The sequence below is a fragment of the Gracilinanus agilis genome, chromosome 2, assembly GCF_016433145.1.
Source record: "Gracilinanus agilis isolate LMUSP501 chromosome 2, AgileGrace, whole genome shotgun sequence".
In the NCBI taxonomy this organism is placed as follows: Eukaryota; Metazoa; Chordata; class Mammalia; order Didelphimorphia; family Didelphidae; genus Gracilinanus; species Gracilinanus agilis.
Window position 1 is genome coordinate 483,705,635 of NC_058131.1, and position 20,998 is coordinate 483,726,632.

General features: G+C 44.5%; 1 protein-coding gene across 1 annotated transcript; it reads right to left on the reverse strand.

The window, feature by feature from the left end:
- Nucleotides 1-814: 814 nt before the first annotated feature.
- Nucleotides 815-20,264, reverse strand: ANGEL1 (angel homolog 1). The gene is made up of 10 exons (XM_044662100.1): nt 20,201-20,264; nt 14,507-15,094; nt 13,036-13,262; nt 12,458-12,527; nt 11,583-12,016; nt 7,989-8,115; nt 7,544-7,654; nt 4,746-4,815; nt 4,115-4,278; nt 815-3,010 (listed from the first exon to the last, which is right to left on the reverse strand). Exons 1-10 carry the CDS (start codon nt 20,262-20,264, stop codon nt 2,850-2,852), a joined length of 2,016 nt encoding a protein of 671 aa, XP_044518035.1. The 3' UTR covers nt 815-2,849.
- Between the last annotated feature and the right edge of the window lie 734 nt (nt 20,265-20,998).

Consider the following 20,998-nt stretch of genomic DNA (forward strand, 5'->3'; position numbering starts at 1 on the left):
TGGCACATGTGCCTGAGGGCCTCAGAGCCATCTGTGGACAGGAGAGCTGTGGCCGGAGCACAGAATTTGCTCCTAGAAAGCCAGATGTAGGGCCAGGTTGCTTCCCTCCCCCTCTCCACTTACACCTGAGGACATTTCTCACATGACCTGCCCCCTGTCCAGCAGCCCAATAGGAACACTTCCTCTGCCTCATCTGGGGAAGGGGAAAACTCACATGTCACATGAGGGTTGCTGTTTGGGCACTCGGTCTCTGTCTTATCATTGTCTTCGATACTCCTAAATTCCCCTGACCAGGGGAATGTTTTGTGGAGTAGGAGGGCAATAGGGCTGTTGATGGGCTGCTCTAGAAAGGCCTTCCTAATCTTAGGCTTTTCCTTTGCTTTGCGCTTATACTACTCCAGAGCTCTAGTGAGCTGCCAGCCTCATTTCAATGCTTTCTCTATACCTCAGGCAGCTACTTAAGACAGTGGACAAAGCAATGGGCCTGGAACCAGGAAAATCTGAGTTCAAATCCAATCAGACATTTGCCTTTTGGCCTTGGGCAAGTCACTTAACCTGTTTCCTCGACTATAAAATGAGGATAAGCAGTCTACTTCCCAGGGCTGTCATGAGGATCAAATGATTTTGAAAACATTTCTCACAGTGCACAGTAGGTGCTTAATACATACATGCTTATTTCCTTCCTTCCCTAGTCTCTTTTAAAATCATTTTATTCTTAACCTCACCCCCAATCATACAAGTTCTGAACCCATCTGGTCCAAACCTGGACTGGCTCTGCTATACTCTCCAGAATCCCAGCGAAATAAGAAATAAGAAAAAAAAAAGACAAACCTTTATTTCAGAAAAAAAAATAAATTAGCATGAAAAATTTCCTACTTCACTTTTCAAAACAGAAACAAGTCAGAGACCAAAAGATTCCCTAGTAAACCTTCCCAGGGTGGGACCATGGCACTTCTCTTGAGGGGAGAACAGGACTAGGGGCAGTTGTGGGACAAACGAGGGATGTCCTGAGGTCCTGTAAAGAAGCGCCCAGGAGAAGCAAACACGGTGAAGGGGGTACAAAGAGCAGGTGGAGGGAATCGGGCAAAAAACGGGCCCCCTGAACCTGAGGCAAGCCATTGTTTATGTAAAGGAAGCAGAGCTAAGGGGTTTATTATTAAGCTTTTAAAAAAAAGCAACAGCAAAGTTCAAGCAGGGTCTTTGGCTTTCCTTTAAGAAAGATAAAATATAATTCTTCTGATAGGCCCCTGGCATGGGGAGGCTTATCAGTGTGACTCTTCGGGCCCATCTGAGGCCGCCTGGAAAACTACAAAGGCAACTCAGACCCAAAGGGGAGAGAAGTGTCTTCTGCATCTGCCTTGAGGTAAGGGGAAGGGAGGGGGAAGGCTGGCGGGGAGGAAGACCCTGGGGACACATTCCTAAAAGTGAGAGATTAAGGCACACAGAAGTTGACAAATCAGGGCAGGGCAAGAATACGAAGGTTCTGGGGAAACCCCCACCCCCCACTACAGGAGAGTCATGCAGGGGCTTTATGTCTGATGCAGCCTGGCCAGGGGACTAGTGTTCTCTAGAATTCCTTCCCACCCAACTGGCTTCACTGCCATCCCTTAGTTCTACAACCAACTCATTTCACTGAGAATAGAAGAGATGCTCCCCAGATAATGCTTTCCCAACATTGCAGCTTCTGAAGTAGGGCCTGGGGGAGTCAGGAGAGAAGCAGGAATCAGCTTCTTGGGAATAACGGGGAAGGAGAAGCTCTTTCCTCAGGATTTTAGGCTTCAGCCGATAGCCCTCAAGCGTATGATGGTAGCAATTCATATATTGTTTCCCATTGAAACGGCCACCCTGGGCCAGCTTCAGATACCATCGGGCCAGAACATTTCCTTCAGACCCAATTTCTTCATCCTACAAGGTACTCAGTTCCTCTGGCAACACCTCCCCATCCCCGCTTCCAGCTTTCCCAACCTGACACAGGGAAAGGTTGACTTCTTATGCAAGGACATAGGGGTGAACCCAAGAGAAATACACTAGGGGCATGTCTCAGCTTCAGGAGTGGGGGCTGTGGAGTGAGGCAAGTCAGATGATCTTGGATCACCAGGCCCTCTTGATCTCGATGATCCAGGCTGAGGAGTCCACTCTGTTCACAAGGGCCAAGCTGGATGAACCCAATTCTGTGGCAACCTACACATAAGGTAGCTGGGGAGAGGGGCACGGAAGAGGGGGCAGGGAGAGAGGGGGGCTCTACGGCCAGCAGGTCACTTAGAAGTCTACTAACTTCACCTGCTCATGCTCTACCCACCCTAGGAGGGGCAATCAATGCTGCACTCGCTCCTGCAGCTTATCAGAACACCAAGGGAAAAAAAAACTATACATTATATACAGTAGCTGTATAAGAGGCTAGACCAGATGGACAGGGGGCAGGGGGGCTGGTGGGCAATCTGCTTGACAGGAGGGGAGATTGCAGGCAGCAGTGGCTGCTTATGGGGCTTCAACAAGCTGCAGCCTGAAAGCAAATAACCAATGAGATCAAAAACTCCCGCAACCCTGGTAATTAAAAATCAAGGGGGAGGCGCTGGATACATGGGAGGAAGGGGAGCCCCCCTCCTGCCTCTCCCAGGGCCACTGCGTGTGAGGCACAGGATTAGGAAGAGGTTGGGGCGGGAGCAGGGGCATAATGGGTGGGGGAAAGGGAGAGAGGAAATCCAACCAAGAAGGAGAAGGGGAGGGTGAAAGGAGGGGCGAGGGAGGGAAATTCCTTGGGTGTAAGTTTCCAGAAGCTTGGGATTTCCACAGTCTCTGATCCAATGAGCTCTTCTGGAGGAGAAGCCCCCCATCCCCTAAGAGCCCCATCATGGGGCGGTGACCTCCATCCCAAAGCTGGCCAACAGGCAGAGGTGGTCTGAAGAACAGAAGGGGTTGGGTAAGCCATTGGCAGCCCAAAGGACATCTTCAGAGAGGAGGGAGAGACGGCCAAGCAGCTTGAGGGCTCCGTCCCGGTATAGCCTTCGACCTAGGTTATGAAAGGGAGGAAGAGTAAGGCACCTCGGCACGTGACAATACAAATCTAGGAGCAGCTAGGTGGCTCTGTGGAGAGAGAGCCTGGCCTGGAGGCGGGAGGTCCTACCTGGGCTCAAATCTGGTAAGAGATAATGCCCAGCTATGTGACCCTGGGCAAATCACTTAGCCCCAATTGCCTAGCCCCTCACTGCTCTCCTGCCTTGGAGTCAATACTAGTATCAATTCTAAAACAGAAGAGAAGGCAAGGGTTAAAAAAGAAAAAGACATAAATCTGCTAGCCCCTAAAGCCAGTGCAGGCCTAATAGGGTTCAAGGAAGTACTTCCTGTTCATGGTCATACAAATGGTGACAGAGCCTTGCATCTTTTCTGGGAACATATTAAACTTAAAGGGAGTAGACTGTCTTTCACAGATTACATACCCCACCCATCTCCTCTTTTCCCATATCTGGCTCAAAAAACTTAAGTATGCTTTCTCATCTGAACCTACTCAAGGTGGGAGAGGAGAAGGGTGTCAGATAAAGCAAAGAGACCTATTCTACAGCAAAATTACTTAGCTTCTCCACTTTGAGGCTCCTCACAGCGGCTATTCTGCCTGTCCCCACAGATTTAGAGCTTTGAGGTCATCTAGTCTGACTCCTTCATTTATATCATGAGGATCAAGTGAGATGATGTGCCCTTAAGAGCACCTTCAAAATTATAAAACTCGAAAGAAACATCATAATGATGATAATAATGCTTTCCTATTTTTATATTATTTGAAGGTTCACCTATCCAGTGAGATGGGTAATTTAAGCATTATAATTATTCCCATTTGAAATGGGAATACTAAGGTTCTCAGTGGTCAGTAACTTGCCAAAAGTCGCCCTGCTTCAGAGTATCAGAGGGTCAAGGGCTCAAATCCTGGCCTTCTGATTCAAAATCCCATCTGTATTTGTTTTCCCAGTATTATCCTAGAAGGAGAATGTGAAAGCCTCTCTCAATAAAAGCCTCTCCTGCTTGGTTCCATGTGCTCCTAGCATTCTGTAGCCCAGACTACTATGACAAGTAGCTGACCCCCAGCTGCCACAGTCAAGACCTCAGGGCACCCACAACTCACTTGCTCTGTGTCCATTTTCGCAGGGTTCAGCAGAGAAGAAAATGTAATCCACTGTTGCTCCAAGGCCCAGGGGCATTGTGGTGACCTCTGGGCGGCCTTGCTGGGGTAGGAAGTGGCTATAAACTGAGGTCAGGTTGAGGCTGTGCTGGATAGTACCTGAAGCCCTGGGGGATGGGGAGAGCAAGAAGAAAACAGGCTGAGATATCCCAGCTGGCCAATCCCACCCACTCCTACTAACTTTTTCTTTAGGAAGGTCTCAGGGGATTCCACTTAGCCATATGCATGGTAAATTCCCACGTGGGAAAACATGAGGCTGGAAAGTCAGCAATCACTAAGCCAAGAGGTAAAGGCAGCTCCACCTGCCCCTGTTGCAAATAGGACTTGGACCTTGGCCCAGCCCTTAAGGTTTAAAACTTCTGTTGGCCTGTCTGACATAGACTTACATGCGGATGGGAGTGACTTCTGACCAATACAAGTTTACAAGCAGCCCAGGAACAAATAATGGCAAGGTTGTAGGAGAAATGGATGGGAGAGTAGCCTCCCTACCAGGGCTGGCAATAAGCAGCACTTTGGGGAAGGGCAAGTCTCACTCGTGGGGCAGGCACAGAAGGCTGGGGCCAGAAAAGGCTACCTGGGGAAGAAGGGTTCCGGATTGGGTGGGTCCGCTTCAGGGACAGACTGGGACCAGCCAACAGGACGCTCTGTAAAGGAGACAAGACACAGGACTGAGAATCCTTAGGGCAGGTGTCCAGCCCTATCCTCAAATTCCTCAGAAAATCTAACAAGTTTTCTCAGAGTTGAAAGAGGAAGAAAAATATGGCCCTGGGGAGCCTCGGGAAAGGAATAGAAAAAGTCAGGAGGGGTAGTGAAGGAGCTTTCACAAGCACGGGCTGTCTTCCCCTCCTCATCACCATGATTGTTTTTTTTAGTTCAGCTCTATAGATTCCCTGGCATAGGAAAGTCTCAGTTAGGAACTTTCCTCCACCAGTATATGCTGGCAACAATTCTGCAATGTATAAGCTGAAAGCACTGCTGGGGGCACTGAAGGATTAAGTGACTTGATCAGTCACAAAGCCACTATGCGTTGGAGGCAGGATGTCAGTCCTTCCTGTCTCAGAGACCATGCTGCCTTATAAAAGCTTTTATCGTTCATTAAGAATGTCAGCTTGCCCTTAGAGAACACCTGAAATAAGGTGTTCACTGTCACATGTAATATTTCACCTTTAATTACATTAGGGGATTCCAAGCTGTAAAGTTTAAATTCTTTTGAGAATAATTTCAGGATAAGGATCTTGCCATCTCCCCAGAATCCAGACGATGAACCTGTTTGGTGAAGACACCATGAAGATGTCTGAAAAGCCTTCACTGTACCATGAAGACCAAATTTTGAACTTTGGGGTGCAGTTGATTGAACTATGGGGAGTTGAAATTGAGTTGTATAATTTGTTCTAATTGTACACTGTTATACCAATAGGGGACTGCCCCCAAATTGGTTTTTTGTCAATGCGGCTAATTTCAACCATTTGTTCATCTATTTCTTTTATCCCCAAATTCTTGAAAATTTTAGAAGTTGTCTATTTTTACAGGTCCAGCGAAGAAAAAGGACTAACCTTTTTATATATTTTCTATGGACACGTGGAAATTGTCAAACTACATTTCCCGTGGTCCAACGGGTTTCCGTTTCCTGTTCTTTGGGCGTGGGGACGCCTACGTCTCCACGCAGAGAAGAGTTTAAATCTCCTGGGTTATAGGGGGGAGTGGCCTCTTGGCCAGCAGACTCGGGAGGAGACAGGAGACGATTATGGCTAGGTGGCAAGATTTTGAATTCTTACAAGCACATGGTCTAATAACTTTATCAGCATGGCTTTAATTAAAATACTAATTTTTATATTTATAGCAGCCTTTATTATTTTTCATATTTATAAAGCCTAGACAGTCCTTCCTCTGACAAAAATAAGCAACTCTTTTGAAACTTAGGAAAGTTGCCTGATAAGTGACTTGCCAGTGGTCACTCGGCTAATATGGATCAGAGATAAGACATGAATCTGGGCTCTCCTGACTCCAATGTAGCACCTCTATACACTAAGTATCATCTCTGCCTCTCCATTCACTCCTTTCCTCAGAATAACTCAATGTTGTTGTTTATAAATTTCAGTTACGTCCAACTCTTTATGACCCCATTTGGAGGTTTTCTTGTCAAAGATCCTAGAGTCATTTACTCTTTTCTTATCCAGCTCATTTTATATGTGGGGAAACTGAGGCAGTTAAGTGACTTGCCCAGCGTCACAGAGCTAAGGCTAAATTTGCACTCAAGTCTTCTTGACTCTAGGTCCAATGATCTATCCATTGATCCATCATAATTCAATAAGGTAAGTAGAATAAACCACTGTTACATCTATTATTCAGTTGAAACCAGGACCAAGAGAAGTTAAGTGATTTGTCCAAGGTCACATAGCCAAATGTTGTTTCCCTCTCCAGTTTCCTTCCATTATGCCCTATTTTCCATACCCAGATAGTACTACTAAGTCCCCACTCCAAAGTGAAGTTATAAGGTCTTTGAGTAACTTTCAACTTTAATAATTTTTGATGCACACATGACAGAAGTATGTTGTGAACAGAAAAGAAAAATTGATATCTTACAATTTTAAAGACATATATTTTTTAAGCCCTTACCTTCTGTCTTGGAATTGCATTGTGAAGAGAAATAAAAATTCTCAACATAACCTTTAAGAATTCACTTTTTATGTAATACTGCTGTACCATAACAAATGATGAGGATGATTTCAGAAAAACCTGGAAAGACCTACATGAACTGATGCAAAGTGAAGGTGAGCAGAACCAGAAAATTATACACAGCAACAGCAATATTATATGATGAACATCTATGAATGACTTCACTATTCCTAGCAATAGTGATCCAAGAAAATCTTCAAAGACTCATGATAAAAAATGCCATGAGAAAGAACTGATGGAGTCTGTACAGACCAAAAAAAAAACCCAAAATTTCACTTTATTTCTTCACTTTTATTTGTTAGTTTTTTCACAAAATTACTAATAAGGAAAGATGTTTTACACTATATTACATATGTAAAATCAACATCAAATTGTTCTCTGTCTCAGGGAAGAAAGGAGGGAAGGAGGGTAAGAATTTGGCTCAAATTTTAAGGAAAAAAAAGGTTAAAAAATTATTTTTCGTATAATTGAGGAAATAAATTATTTTTTAAATTCACCTTTTATATTTGATGTTCACAGTGTTCTTTTATCATGTTTATACCTAAAATTATTAAAGTTAAAAGTTACACAAAGATTTGGTAACCACCCTATATTTTATTCTCATAGATTTTTGTTTCCAAGAATTATGACCAACTGGAAGGACGGACCAAGAGGCTGCACCACTGAAAGATCCTGGAAGGAGGGAAAGGCTGTTACCTGGTCTAGCATCTGTCACTCCTTCAATCAGGACCAGCCCCACTGGCCGCTGGCAGGCAATGTCACAGAAACGGAAACGCAGCAAGAAATCCCGGCCATACTTGCGTCTCTCTATAGATAGAGGACAGGCATTAGTGAGAGGAAGAAGCAAAAGAATCCAAATGATGGGACCCCAAAGCCCTGGAGGAGCCTCCAGTTCAGTGACACAGGGGACCATGAGAGGCTTGACTCAGAGGACAAAAGGCTCTTCTGAGACACATGTTTTAGATCTGGCAATTTGGAAGCACTGAGAATGTGGAGTACAAGAAATCAAAGAATATGCTGGGAGATTCCCAAGGCATAATATTCTCCCTGTTTTCCTGAAGAGACATAGCTTTCTCCTGTGCTATTAAAAAAAAAAAAAAGCTACAAACTACAAATCTAGCAGAACAGGATAATGGCTCACCTGATCTCTTGGGGTGACAGGGAGTAATGTACTGACAGCTGTCAGTGATGCCCAAGGAGCTAGGCCACAGTGGGGTCAGCAGCTTCCTCTGGTAAAGCTGATGGGAGAAGTCTTCTTGCCCAGATACCTGCAGGGAGAGAAACAGCAGGCCAGAGGTAAAGAAGCAGACGGAAAAGGAAAAGGCTGACATGAGAGCTGGTGAATGCACACAAACCCGTACAGGCTATGGTTATTGTATAAGCCTCCCTGTGAAGTTGCAAAATACATCTCTAATTGAGCTCATGAAACATACCATCTTTCCCCTGGAAACATCTGCATTATCCCTGGGACAGGAAGGAAGGGAAGACAAAGCCTGAACTTGGGCACATAGTTGGAAGTTTCACCTCTGGATAAACTCTCACCCAACTTCACAATGAATTGCAATGCTCAACAAGGCCTTGGTCTGGCTATATTAAGTTGCACCAAAAAAAGATTATTTAAAAGTAAGGCTCTACCCAGCAACCTGCTTTCTCCCAAATCAGGGTCCTACAATCACCTAGGTCAGTGATGGTGAATCTATGACAAGGGTGCCAAAGATGGCATACAGAAGGCTCTTTGTGGGCACATAGGTCAAGAGTTTCTTACTAGAAAGGCAGAGGGACTTGGGTGGAGCTGCTCCCCTCCCTCTTCTCCCTGAGCCTGATGACATTTTTCCACTTCCCCCACCCCTCTGCCTAGCAGCCCAATGGGAGTGCTTCCTCCCTTCCCTGCCTGGGGCAAGGGGGGTGGGGTGGGCATGGCATTCAGTCTCTGGTGGGGGGCCAACATAGCACTTGGTCTAGGGGGTGGGTGCAGGGCCTGGCACTGTCTCTAAAAGGTTCACCATCACTGACCTAGGCCATGAAACAAGGAATATGTGGTGATGCTATACCTTCTTGCAACTGAAGCCCTGTATTTTATTCCATCCTATACTTATTCCCATTTTTTTTTAAACCATTAGCTTCTATCTTAGAATCAATACTGTATGTTGGTTCTAAGGCAGAAGAGTGGTAAAGACAAAGCAATGGAGGTTAAGTGACTTGCCCACAATCACACAGCTAGAAAGTATCTGAAGTCAAACATGGACCCAGGAGCTCCTGTCTCCAGGCCTGGTTTTCAATCCACTGAGTCACCAAGCTGCCCCCTCCCATTGATTTTTCATTCCAGGAATTGTGATCAACTGAAAGGCCCAGGAAGCTGTGCCACTGACTGATCTTAGAAGGAAGAAAAGACTCTACTGATTACCTGGTCTAGCAAATGGTTATCAAAACACCTTTTAGTTAATGGAAATGGGTTAAACAGGATGCTACATGGGAAGCAATTCCTTACTTTAATCAGCCTCATATTTTCAATGAATGTAACAACACAACTCTGTCCTTTGATTCCTCTGTCCTCATTGACTTAGCTTAAGATTGATTCCCAGCAAGAAGTTCATCAGCCAGCTCAATGCTATTGCTTAATAAAAATGTAAGTAACCTTATGACAGTAAAATCTCAGTGAGCTCTATGAATGCTCATTGAATTCTCTTCTTCCTCCCACTCTGCTCTGCCAATGACACTCATTATGTTAAATCAGAAGAGACAAAGAAAAGAAAGACAAAGTCCTGCCTAGGATTCCAATGAGCCAGCAGCCCCCAAGAGGTCAATTCACACTCCCCCTGGTCATGTACCACTCAGCCATAGCCTCGATGGCATTTCTTCTGGTTCACTTTCTGCAGGGGTCAGACAAGGCAAAGAGCCTGGATGAATGGAATGAAAGCACAAAGCAGGCTAAGCAAGGCAAGGGCCCTTTTCAAAGAGTGACTAGCTACTTTCTATCCTCACTGAGGGCAGAACAAGACAGTTTCTTCAAGGATTTAGGTCATACCATAGAGACAGTCTGATACTGCAGAAAGTGCCCTAAAATAAAAGTCCAGGGTTCTTCATCCCAATCTGGCTGTAAAACCATCAATAAACCACCCCACCTATCTAGGCCTCAGTCTGCTAATCTGTAAGCAGGAGTGCTTAACATTCTTTCAAGTCATGGATTCCCTCTGGCAATCTGGTAAAAAAAAACTGTGGACCATTTCTCAGAATCATGTTTTTAAATGCAAAAAGTAAAATATACAGGATAAAAGGAAACCAATTATGTAGAAATTCAATTACCAAAGCATCTTTTAAAAACAAGTTCACAGGCTCCAGATTAAGAACCATTGGATCAGAGGATTTCTAAGGTCCCTTTCTAGTGGTGACAATTCTATATATCCAGGAAGTATTTCCTGACAACGAAGTGTTTTGACCCTGATGGGGGTAAAGCTCCCAAGGGAAGCTAGGAGCTATTTTTCTCTGAAAGTAATACCTGAGGCCTATTTAAGATTGGTCTTGCTTGAATAAAGAGGGCTAGACTAGATAATTTCTTAGGACCCTTTCCAGGGCTTTGCCTCTGTGATTATGAAAAAGTAATTTTTCTGAAATAGTCATAATTACAATGCTGAGAGTTAAATCCAAATTAAAGGCTAAGAATCAAAAAGAAATTCAAGAATTATCTAGTCCTGCCCCCATCCTCCGACCTTCTAGCTGATGACTACTTAAATCACCCAAAAGTAGGTAATCATCTATTCTCAAATACAAGAACTTTAGAATTGGAATGGACCTTCGAGACCAGCTAATCCAACCTCCCAACCAATGTAGGAATCCCTCTTTGACATTTACAGCCATCCAGAGATACATATCTCTGGGATGAATATCTCACTATCTAATTCCATGGTGGAGCCCAAATAATTGTCATTTTGAATCAGTTTGCCTTTCTGTAACTTCCATATATTGGTCTTAGTTCTAGTCTCTGAACTAATATGGAACAAGTCAACCCCTAGAATTCCACATGACACACCACCCTCCCCCCCTTGAGATAAATGAAGATAGCCATAATGCTTCCTCACTATAGTCTTCTCTTTTCTAGACTCCTCCAGGTTCCTTGACATTCCTCGCAAGACATGATTTCCAAATTCTCATCTACCTATTAATTCTCTAGAGCTTGTACCATCAAAATTACCATATACTTACTTTGTCTCTATAGTTCACAAATACCTATGTGCGTACAAATTGTTTCCCTGACAGAATGTAAGCTCCTTGGGGGCAGGAACTGTTTCATTTTGTCTATGAATTTCCAGGGCCTAGCCTGGTGACTGGCAGAAAGAAGGTGCTTGACAAATGATTGTTAACTGAATAAATCTCTCTTAAAACGCAATGCTCAGAATGTAGTATGATGTTCTAGATGCAGCCTGGCCAACACAGTATTTTCTCATATTCAATCTTTAGGGCTACCTCAGTCATCTCAGTCTATTATTTCATTCCCTGGTGGTCGAGTTCTTCCTTGAGCACAAAGGAAATTGCCTCCATTTTAACTAAAGCCAGTTTCCTCATACTCTGCCCTTCAGAAGCAAAACTCAAGCAACCTCCATACAAAAACCTTTCACACTTTGAAGGCAGTAATGGAATCCCCTCTTAACCTGCCTCTCCTCCCTGCTATTTATTCTCCACCCTATAGCATGCACCCCTCTTTTCCATCCCTGGCCCCATAGGGGAAGAACCACTTTACCTTCCAAGCTGGCATGCCCTGGTACTGGAGCTGTCCACTCCTGATGAAGTTGTAGAGAGGTGAGTCAGGGACTGAGTTCAAGTCCCCGCACAAGATGATGGGGCAGTAACTGCCATCTGCCAACCTTGCCACCTTATCCACTTCAGCCAGGAGGATGGCCACCTGAGCCAGCTTGACATCACCCCTGCGGGGGTTGTACAGCACATGTGTGTTGGCCACACACAGAGGACCCACAGTTATCTGCCCCAAGCTCTCTGGGACCAGCGGCTGTAGCAGCAAAACCAATCCCACATTATCCCGATTAAGGAGCTCCAGGCCAGGCCGGAAGTACTCTACAGGACTGGCACAGAGCAGTCGGAACCGGGTATGCTTGTAGCAGACAGCACAGCCATCCGTCTTACACCCAGTCCTCCTCTTGTAGAAACAAGTAAAGCCTGTGAGGGAAACCAGAGCCAGTGAGATGGATCACAGACATCAAAGGCCTGGGTCCTCTGACTAATAATTAATCTACTAAAACATCACAGTGCTCCCACTACTCACCTCTGGGGTTTGTAGCCTTTGTCAATTCCTTAGTCCTGAAAGATTTTCTCTATAACTATATTCAGGTGAACAGAATGATGAGGAAAGGGTAGGAGGGCAGAAAGATGTAAGAATGGGTAGATAATGGGAAGTCCTCCTTCTGTGGAAATGAAAAGCTTACCCACAGGAGGAGAGAGTTCACTCATTTTGAAGAGAGCTAAGGAATCTAGGAAGTACTAAGGTCCAGAAAGGAATTGAAGGAAGTCCCTCCAGAAAGAGGGAAGAGGGCAGCAGAACTTCAGAGACATCTCCATCCAAAAGCCCTTGGGCCAATAGCCCCCACAAGATTACATTACCCATCATCCGCAGAGTTGGCTCTAATTGTTCCCAGTAGTGGTCTTCCTGAACCTCCTGGAGACAAAGAATCTGGGAAATCGACGAAGAGATCAATCACTCAGAGGACACAGGTACGTGCAGAAAAGAAGGGGCCCCCACCTCCTGCTGGCAGGCAGTGCTGGGGACACCTCCACTCTAGGATGTGACACTGAGACCAATGTGGAAGATGCCAGGGGAGTTAGGGGGGTGCACTGGAAAGCAACAAAATTCCCACAATCACTGACCATTTCCCCTCAATCCCTAACAGCGAACCCCAACCTAAAATGAAAGTCACCCAACACCCAAAGCTGGATTTTCCTATTCCCTTAATAGCCCCAAACTCCATCCTCATTCCTGGCCATACAAAGACTTTGCAGGCTCTGGAATTCTCAAGAGCTTTCTCTTAGGATTCTGCCTAACTTGGTGGGGTGGGGGGGATTTGCCCTTCGATGTGATCCCACATTGCCTTGTAGGGATGGAATAAATGCAACCATATTAAGGTGATGGAAAAGCCCCAATGTGAGGAAGCCAGTGCAAAGGGGCACAATTCTCAACTCACATCAGGGTCCCAGTGCTGGAATTCCTGCACAAGGTTGGAGAATCGATAGTTCCAATTCAGAATGTCTGGATGGCAGTGCAGGTAGAGCTCCGAGCTCTGTTGTACCAGGTCCTGGGCCAGGATATTATATGACATGACAGTAAACTGGAACTGAGGAGCCTCCCCTGAGTCCAGGCCCTGAGAATCTGGTTGGATAGAGAGATCCTCCCATTCTCGCCACAAGATTTCTATAAACAGAAGACAGAGCCAAGGCAACTGTGTGTCATCTGGCATTGAGGAAGGAGAGGCTCACTCCTCCTTCCCTCATGGCTTCCTACCTTGCCTCCCCAGTGATCCCTATTCCCAAGCCCATCCAGTTATAGATGCTCTTTTTAAATTACTTTTTCCTGTGGTCCTGACCCTCCATCTGGTACTTTAAAATTCTTGCACAGAAATTTCCTCCTAAGTTCCTTCAGAGTAGGGTTTGTCATCATTTTGTATCTCCACTGCCCACCATCACTATGCCTTTTACACACTAAGAATCTAATAAATGTTGGTTGAATTGAATGAGCACCTGTGATCAATGTAAGGTATCTTTATGAGGGCACTGCTTGTGAATATCTGTTTTCATAGGCACAGTACCGTCCAGAAAGGAGGTGCTTAATGTATGGTCACTGATTTATTACTGATTACACATATGCACACACTGATGAGGTCAAGTCAAGCTGATGTTAAAGGTCTTTCTGTTGTGACCTCAGCCCAGGCTTGGCTTTTTCCCTTTTATATAAAATTAGCAGCTCAGCACTGAAGAAAAAAGAAGGATTGAAATCCATGACTCATTTATCCTCCACAATTTTCCTGAGCAACAAGTTCTAATGGAAAAAGCACTGAAGTGAGGAGACTTAGGTTCAACTCTAAGCTCTTTAATGAACTACTGCAAGACCTCAGGAAAGTCACCTTCTCAGGTTGGGCAAGCTAAGCCTAGAGCAGTGATGGTGAACCTTTCAGACACCATGTGCTGTGCTCTCCCCAGTGGGTGCCATTCTCTTCCCCCCACAGAGACTGAGTGCCCACCCCTCACCTCAGAAGGAGAGGGAGAAAGGAAGGGAATGGCCCAGGTACTCCACTCAGGAGAGAGAGGAAGTGCTTCCACTGGGTTGCTGGGCAGGGGGGCGGGGAGGTACTGTGTAGAAGGGGAGGGGAGCAGCTCTGCCCGAGTCCCTCTGCCTTTCTAGTAACTCTGGTAGGCAATGTTGTGCCTACCCACAGAGAGGTCTCTGAATGCCGTCTTTGGCACACATGTCATAGGTTCACCATCATAGGCCTAGCATTTCTTTCCAGTTCTAACATTCTATGATTCTATAACCAACATATGTCAGAGGCAGAGTTCCTTGCCAGCCTAAAAACTCTCTAGCTCATGCTTTGTCTCATAACAAGACTGCCTCCCAGCCTTTGACTTCCCCGCCTCTCCCTCAGTTCAGCCATTACTCACCATGATAAGGTATTTCAACTGGAGGAGGCTGCAATTGACCGAGACCCTCAAAGGGCCAAACTGGTGCCTCCTCCTCTGGCCCTGACTCTGGGGCTATGCTCCAAGCCACTACTGCAGGGTCCTCTTCCCATCGCTCTGTGGCAAGCGTACCCACAGGCAGGACAGCGCAATCTGCAAACTGGGGTCCTGCCTGCATCGGGACAGCAGTCCACACTGTGCCATCCACGCCTTCCAGCTGCTCCTCTCCTGGGATCCCAGACATATCGGAGAAGGGCTCCTCCAGGGTCTCCGTAGCCCGCAAGTCACTCAGCTGAACGTTGGACCACTTGTCCTCTGAAGCAGCATCACGCTGCTCTTCAGGGCTTGCCATCAAGAGAGCCAAGCTGCCTGAGGCCAGCCCCTTCTCTAGTGGAGGCCCCTCACTGACAGACGGGGGCAGTCTGCTGGCCCCTTCCTCTCGCCACTGATGCAGCAGGCCTTCCCGTTCCTCCTGGTCTAGACCCCGAGGGGCCATGGCAAAGCCGCCCTCCACCTGGGGGGACGAGCTCTTTGCCAGGAGAGCATTTTTCCGACATGTGAAGAAAGCATCTGTTAGAAAAGTCAACACATTAGATTACTGGATAATTATCATCAACCTACTTCACTCTTCTCCTCGGATGTACTCTAATCTCTTGGAGGACAAGAAACATTTATAATATTTCATTTGTCAATAATAAAGCAATTGAAAAACAATGCTGTGACATGATAATTATAAAACCAAATGTGGCTCTAATGAAGAGATATGAGAAGATATATCATCCCTCTAAAGTTGCACAAAAAGCAAGAAAGTCTACTGAGGAAGAAAGTAAGCAGTCTGGCCAACCTGAAGAACTATCTTTTTGTACTCTCTTAACATCTGAAGACGACAACAATATTACAGCAGCTTACAGATAATTTCAGGGAAATCAAGTTTGAAATAAATACAATTAGCATTTATTGATCACATGCTATGGCAGTTTGTTTTTTAAAAAACCTTTACCTTCTGTCTTAGAATTGATTCTCAGTATTGATTCTAAGGCAAAAGACTGGTAAGGGCTAGGCAATTAGGGTTAAGTGACTTGTCTAGGATCACACAGCTAGGAAGTGTCTGAGGCCACATTCGAACACAGAACCTCCCAAAGTCTTTAGGCCTGGGTCTCTATCCACTGAGCCTATGACCTAGCTGTCCCTATGGCAGAAGTTCTTAACCTTTTGTGTCATGGCCCCTTTGGCAAGTGAAGTCTATGGACATCTTCTCAGAGTAATGTTTTTAAATAAATAAAATAAAACACAAGAATTACAAAGGAAACTACTTATGCTGAAATTACAAAAAGATTGGTTTTTAAAAGTTCACAGGCCCATAGGTATGGAACACTGCATATGATTTCAGAATATGCTGATTAGTTTTATAGGGCTTTTTTTCCTGGTTAATTTTATTTTTTATTATAAAGACTTGTTCAGTAGAAAAAGATAGAGGAGGAAGCATACAAAACATAGGAAACATAAATGATGTAAAAACAAAGACATGTTAATAAAATGTATTTATAAAAATATTCCTTAGTATTTCTTAGAGTTCCTCATATAGTCCTGAACAAAGATGATAACTGTACATTTACCCACAGACCAGATTCCTGGCCACTTCAACCTCTGATATAAGGGATACGATAGAGTAGAAAGAACCACAGGAAAGGATTTAGAATTACAGAGTCATAAATTTAGAGCTGGGAGAGTCCAAAGAGCACATCTAATCCAACTCTCTCATTTTATAGATGAGAAAATTGAGGCCCAGTTAGCAGTTAAAGCAAGAGAAAAGGCCAGCCAAGAACAAAGTCTTCTAACAGTGTTCTTTACATTGGCACCATGCTGAAGACCTGGGTTCCAGTTCCAATATGCTGCAACTTATCAATATGACCTTGGGAATGCCCATTCCCTTCTCTAGGCTTCATGTTTCTCTTTTGTACAATGTGGGACCTGACCTAGATGATCTCAAAGGTTCTTTTATGACCCAAAATTCTGATGTTATATTTTCTATAACTTCACATGTATAATCAATATATTGCTTGCCTTCTCAATAGATAGGGTAGAGGGTAAAGGGAGAAAGAGAATTTGGAACTCAAAATCTTAAATGAGTATTAAAGTATAATAATTAAAAATAAATTCTGTGATTTCATTAAACACAACCCAAGATAAAGGGTCTGTAAAAAGTCAAAATAGTCACCAAGAAGCCAATTATCTAGAACCCACATACTTTATTCCACTGAAAATGCCCTTGGGCCCTCACTCAACACCTATTTACTATAATTACATACAAGTCTAACAAGCTTGGTTATCTAGTTTCTCAGCTCACAAGAGATTAGAAGTGACAGCAGACAGCCTGAGAGGAGCCATAAACAATAAAAGTAGACAAGAGAACTAAAATCACAGTCTGGGGCAAATTAGCCTAATGAGTCAAATAGTTTGTGATAGCATTGCTGCATTTTAATCTACTATAGTAAAATGATATTCATAATCATGACCCTGAATCACTAAGCAAGGACATTACAATGTGCTCAGTTTAAGAAGACAGGAAAGCACAATATGCATTTTAGAAAGCTTTCTTTCCATAATGACCAAAATTTTACATTTTTTGACACTTCATGGGGTAAAAGCCTGTTATCTATTAAATTCATTTCTGTAGAAACAGATCCTTCCTAGATGACTAGATGATAACAATGCCCAGATAAATGAGGCATTAGGGTGAGGTAAGGACTCAATAAACAATGGTTTATTCATGAATTTACTATTATGCATTAGAATACCTTAGTAGGGCTCTATGGTATGGAATATTGCACACAGAAAGGATTGGTGAATTAATTGATCTTGTGGAGCTGTTTTTGTTTCCTATTTTTAAATATTTTTTAAAAGGCATGACTAACATGAGAGGGGAGGAAAGGAAGGATATATTCAGCAATGAGGGTGATATAAAAATATCAAAAAATAAAAGATTTTGTTTTAAAATACAGATGTTGTTTATTGTTCAATTGTTTTTCAGTTGTGTCTGACTCTTTGTGACCCCATTTAAGGATTTCTTGGCAGAGATATTGGAGTGGTTTGTCATTTCTTCACCAGTTCATTTTACAGAAGAGGAAAAACTAAGGCAAAAAGGGTTAAATGATTTGCTCAGCATCACACAGCTAGGAATTGTCTGAGGCCAGATTTGAAATCAGAAAGATCAGTCTTCCTGGCTCTAAGTCTGGCAATCTTATCCACAGAGCCAAGTAGCCAAAATAAAGGTGCTCTACAAACACTTCTCAAGAGAAGGAAGAACTGTCTCAATTACAAGAGCTCTGAGATCTAACAAAGTGGAGAGAGACAGTGTAAGTGAAATCTGGAAGAATCTGAGGAACAATGACCATAAGCAAGCACTCCACTTTCTGTAATCTCTAAATGATGCCCCTAAGAATAATCAAATAGGTATCTCCTCTCTTAGGCTACTGAGATTGAGCTAAAATAAGCACAAAGATTCATTCTGAATCTCAGAATTCAATTTTTTAGCCCATGCCACTAACTAGCAGTGATGACTTTGGGCAAATAATCCCTTAGCCTCCCTAGGCCTCTGTAACCATTAAAAAGAACAGGTTAGGTTGACCTAGAAAATCTCTAGAGTCCTTTGCAATTGCTAGTCTTTGATCCCAAATGTTTCCATCCACAGAATGAGGGCTAAAGTCAAATGATAGAACAAGGAAGCTATACAGCTTAAGGCCCACTGTCAAACTGATGTCATTTTATCAGAGGAAATTACATTAAAGTAATAAGTTGTATTACTATATATTTTGCTGCTACACCTTAAGGAGACCATATGACCTTTCCTTCTAAGGAGTAGCTAAAAATCTGTCTGTGTAGTCTCCCCCATTAGAATATGAGCTCCTTAGGAATAAGGACTGGTTACTTTCCCCTTCTTATCTTCCATCATAGAATCCATACAGTAGTGTATAGGTTCCAAAGCAGATGATTCTTAAAGTCTATGAAGTGACTTGCCCAAAGTCACAGAGGTAGGAAGGGTAAGGCCACAGTTGAACCTGGAAACTCTGGTCTCCAAGTCTGGCTCTCCACTGAGCCACCAAACTACCCAGTGATTATTTTTCTATATTAAATCCCCAGTGCTTAGCATAAGCTTTGCCCTTAAATACTTAATAAATGCCTTTTTATTAATTCATTCATACAATCATCAGAATAAATAAAACAGGCTGAGAGGAGTTTGGGATTATGGTTCTAGCTACATAATTACTAGGCATGATCTTTGCCCACAGACACTAGCTGTCTCCATCAAAGTAAAAAGAATGGAGAACAGGCTTCAAACTTGACTCCTACTACCACCCCACCCCACCCCACCCCCGCCCCCATTATTACTGCCTTCCTCTCCAAGAAGGAAAGATATTTTCATCTTTTAATATAATACCTAATGCATAGCAGACCCTCAATAAATGCTTTCCCCTTCTCCCTTCTAGTATGTAAAAGAAGGCAAGAAAACCTGCTGAAAAAGAAGGTAAGCTAGGCCAGCTAGGATTAAGGCCAGCCTGAGGCCATATAAATACAACCAATGTTTATTAGTCACTTACTTAGGTGGAAAGATTTCTTAATCTTTTTGTAACTAGCCCTACAGAAAATGCTTTTAAAAGAATAAAATACACAAGATTACAAAAAAAAATCAATTATATCGAGTTACATTCCCCCTCCAAAAATATTTTTTTTAATTTACTAGACACTGTACTATAATGACACAGTGGTGTCACCCAAGAAAGAGTTGTTTTAACATGTGAATTTTCCAGAATATAGGTTTAAACTCCACTAGTGACCAAATTTTAAAAAATTAGTCATCATGGAAGGTAAACGTTCCAAGATATAGGGTACTCTCAGTCTGAGTGCAGTTTAAATCTATTAAAGCTTAGGAAATTTTTCTAAGATACAGGACGCCCCTGAGTTTTCCTGTATTTTAAATCCATTAAAGCCCACTCTTAAAGCTTAGGAAATTGTTCTAGGATACAGAGTAGGGTACCTCTAAAAGTCTGCTTGCGGTTTGAATTTATTAAAACTCACTCTTAAAGCTTTGGGACATTTTTCTAAGATAAAGGTGCTCCCAAGAAATCTATTAAAGATCACCCTTAAAGCTTTGTTAAAGCACTCGAGACTTTTGGACCATTCTGTACATCGTACTTTGCCTTCTAACAGAACACATTTCCATACCCTTGCTTAATGTCTCGGAGTCAAATAGCCTGGGATGACTTCATTGTTTTTGCTATCTGGTGTAATAAGTGATTTACCTAATTACAAAGCATCAGTCACTGACTGTTCATTCTGACCTGCTTTTTTTCTTGGGATGAGGGAGTTCCAGGAAACCCCAGCTTTGCAGAGATCGATTGAAGGACACCCCCCACATCCCGGAACCCCTCTCCCAGGCTTCTAGACCTAGGTGCGCCCCTGGCAGAGGCCCCCTGCCGCGTCCCCACAGAAGAGGCTGTTCCAGCTGCGCGAATCCTTCCGCCGCTGGCCAGAAAGGAGGCTTTATTCCCTCCACTTCTGCCCCGTGGACAGCACCTGGTGCATCCATCCGCAGTGGGGGGGAGGGGTTGGGCGGGCTTCCGGGACGGAAGGGAGGGATCCACATGGGCGGCCCCCGGGGCGTGGGGTCCCGGGTACCTGAGAGGACGCGGCACAGGCGCGCCGCGGGCAGCAGCAGGTAGCACAGGCACGACCCGATCATCCCCGGCGGTGGGACTGGGTTGCCTTGCCCTTCCGCCGGGCCTCCCCGCAGCCGCCGTGCCCACGTGGTGCCGCAGCCGCCGGCCACTCCCGCCGCTCGCCCTTCAACAACAACTTTATTGGGAGTGCGCGCGCCTGGCGCGCGGAGACCACGGTTGTGTCTCGGTGACCAAAACAACCGGCGGCAACTTGCCCCACCCCCACCCCCTCTCCTAGCTCCCTCCAGGCGGATGCCCCCTTCCTTCCCAGTGATAGACCAGTCTCACCCTCGCCCGGGCGCTGCGGTACCCAATCAATCAATCTACCACCGACCGGCGGCTCCGCCTGCGCCTCCGAACGCAGGCCCCGCCCCTCCGAACGCAGGTGCCGCCCCTCCGAACGCAGGCCCCGCCCCTCCCTTCATCAGCCCCAGAGCCTCCACTCAATCCCACCCCCTCCCTGCCCCAAGAAGGGAATTTAGAAGACCTCCCCTTGCCCCTGTTAAATGCACAAAGTATTACAGATGAGGAAACTGAGGCCCACTGAAAGGAAGGGATTTGCCCAAGGCCACAGTCCTGGGTAATGGGAAGAATAACAACAAATAACAATAACTTGCATTTACACAGCATTCTGAATTTCATAAAGTGCTCCGTATCTCATTTTATCCTCACAAAACCTTTGACAGATGAGGAATCCAAGCCCAGAGAGGGGAGGAGTCACAAACCCAGTTAATTGGCGAACTAATAACAATAATTA

Bases quoted from the DNA above. Each gene is read 5' to 3' on its own strand.
- ANGEL1 (XM_044662100.1), bottom strand. From the start codon at position 20,264: ATGATCGGGTCGTGCCTGTGCTACCTGCTGCTGCCCGCGGCGCGCCTG. The intron at 15,095-20,200 runs GTACCCGGGACC...CTTTTCTAACAG, and splicing joins CCTGTGCCGCGTCCTCTCAG to ATGCTTTCTTCACATGTCGG. The intron at 13,263-14,506 runs GTGAGTAATGGC...TTCTGTTTATAG, and splicing joins AGTTGAAATACCTTATCATG to AAATCTTGTGGCGAGAATGG.